Source organism: Nannospalax galili, unplaced genomic scaffold (genome assembly GCF_000622305.1).
Source record: "Nannospalax galili isolate Female #2095 unplaced genomic scaffold, S.galili_v1.0 C49614451, whole genome shotgun sequence".
Lineage (NCBI taxonomy): Eukaryota > Metazoa > Chordata > Mammalia > Rodentia > Spalacidae > Nannospalax > Nannospalax galili.
In genome coordinates, this window is record NW_008480542.1 from 1 (window position 1) to 2,252 (window position 2,252).

A 2,252-nucleotide genomic window follows, 5' to 3' on the forward strand; every position below is an offset into this window, starting at 1 on the left:
ATCCTCTGCAAGAGCAGCCAGTGCTCTTAACCACGGAGCCACCTCTCCAGCTCCACGGGTACAGTTCTTAAAGGAGTAAAGGGCTCAGAACTTCTTGCTGGTATGTGAGCACATTTTTTGGCAGAATGGACTCATCATACTTTGCTGCCAAAAAATAAATATATACACATACCATGTAGATCAATCAGTGAACGCTATTAATAACTCACATTCTCGCACATCTTAAGTCGCTCAAAATAACCGCAATCCGGCAGGTTTCAAGTCACTTTGGAAGACAAACGCAGCAGGCAGGTGCAAAAGAGAATCAACCGGGTCCAACAGCTAGGAGAGGAGTAAGGTCAACTGCAGGAACCTCCGTTTCCCCATCACTCACCCAGCAGGGTTCCGATAACGCGGGCAGCGCCCTCGTTGCGTCGCTCGTAGCTGTCCACGATGGAGGCCAAAATGACCGGGTGCAACCTGACCACGCGGCCGCCGGGGAAGGGCCCGGGGAGGGCGGGCCCGGGCAGCGAGGGCGCTGGGGACTGCGCTGGGGCTTGCGCCGAGGCCGCGGTCTGGCCCGGAGCGGCTGGAGCGGCTGCGGCGGCCGCTGGGTCAGAGGACGGGGCGGGAGCTGGGGCTGCGGGCGGAGTCGCAGCCGGCGCTGGAGCTGGAGCTGGCGCGGCCGGAGCCGGGGCTGGGGTGACGGCCGAGGCTGGAGCTGCCGCCGGCGTGGCGGGAGGCACACTCGCTGGAACGGCTGGGGTCGCCATCTTGTAGAGAAAGAGGGAACCTACGCCGGAAGGGAGTGAGTTGGACAATCTTCGGGAGCTGATAGGCTGAATAGGCACCACATGGACTAGATCTTGATACCTATTGGTTAGTGATACTTCTCGGGGTACTGACATTTCCGGCCGGTTTGTATTTCTGACGGGGGGGTGTTGTGCGTTCTAATTTCCGCCCGGTGTGCACTCAGTGAGAAGCAGGCGAAGTGGTTCCTAATGAACTTGGGACCGCATTAGACACTCTACGATAGGGTCGCCAGATGGCACCATAGAGCAGCGCAAAGATCGCAGTTCTTGTTTATTTAGGCTTAGGGATAATGACTGTCAAACGCCTTATTTCGGTCTTTTTGAGGCAGGGTCTCCCTGTAGCCGCACCTGGCCTGGAACTTGCTGTGTAGACCAGGCTGTTCTCGATCTCACAGAGATCCGTCTGCCTTTGCCTCCCGAGTGCTGGGATTAAAGGTGTTCGCCACCATTCCCGGCTCTCAAAGTGCGTTTTTAAAAGGGCTATATTATTTTTTACTTTTTATTTTTGGAGACAGGATCTACTTTTCAGTCCAGGCCGGCCTGGAACTCACTATGTAGACCAGGCTGGTCTCTAAATCGACTTAATCTTCCTGCTTCAGCCTTCGGAAAGCTGGCATTATAGGTGTGAACCACTACGCCCAGCCTACAGGGCTTTATACTTAATACCTTAATAAGGCATCCACAGGGCAGCATATTCAATCAGCAGCTTAAATGCCTAATATGTACCAGGCGCTCTTTTAGGCGCTAGAATATATCAGTGAACAAAGCAGCAAAGGTTTGTATTCTAGCAGCTGGAGAAAACGAATACGTAAATTTTATACTATGTTAGAGAGTGCTGTGAAATACAGTAGTTACCATTATTAAATTGTGCCATGAAAAAGGAACCATCAGTGGAGGTTAAGAGGGAATCAGGAGTGTGAGGGGTTGGGGTCTGTTAGAAGGAGACTGCAAAGCTTGAACGAAGACTTGAAGATTTCAGACAGACAGACACGAGTTGGGGATTTGGGGGGAAAGACCTTCCTGTAAACAGTGCAGAGGCCTGAAGGCAGGAGCAGACTTGGTGTGTTTAAAGAGGTGTTTGGTGGCTGCAGGGTTGATTAAGATCAAAAGAAAGGATTGACCCTGCCCCCATCCCCACCCCCAAGCAGGGTCAGAAGCAGATTAAGTGAGGACTGTTTTATAAAGAATTTGTGGGGGCTGGAGAGATAGCTCAGCAGTTAAGAGCAGCACCCAAGTTTGGTTCCCAGCACCATACGGTAAGGGGTAGGGTGTGTGATTGTGGGGTGGTTCATAACAGCCTGTAACTCTAGCTCCAGGGAATTCCACGGCCTCTTCTGATCTCTGTGGATACCTGCACTCAGGTGCACACATACGCACACACAATTAAAAAAATAAAAATCTTATAAAAATAATTTGTAATTATAAAAGTGAGATGTTTCAGAATCTGCAGACAGCAAGCTG

At 51.5% G+C, this 2,252-nt stretch overlaps 1 protein-coding gene across 1 annotated transcript; it reads right to left on the minus strand.

Moving 5' to 3' along the window:
- Positions 1–341: 341 nt before the first annotated feature.
- On the minus strand, positions 342–783 carry LOC108490427 (eukaryotic translation initiation factor 3 subunit F-like). Its single transcript, XM_017796480.2, has one exon. It carries the CDS (start codon positions 750–752, stop codon positions 366–368), a length of 387 nt encoding a protein of 128 aa, XP_017651969.1. The 5' UTR covers positions 753–783; the 3' UTR covers positions 342–365.
- Positions 784–2,252: the final 1,469 nt, after the last annotated feature.

Coding starts and splice junctions, on each gene's coding strand:
- LOC108490427 (XM_017796480.2), bottom strand. CDS start 752: ATGGCGACCCCAGCCGTTCCAGCGAGTGTGCCTCCCGCCACGCCGGCG.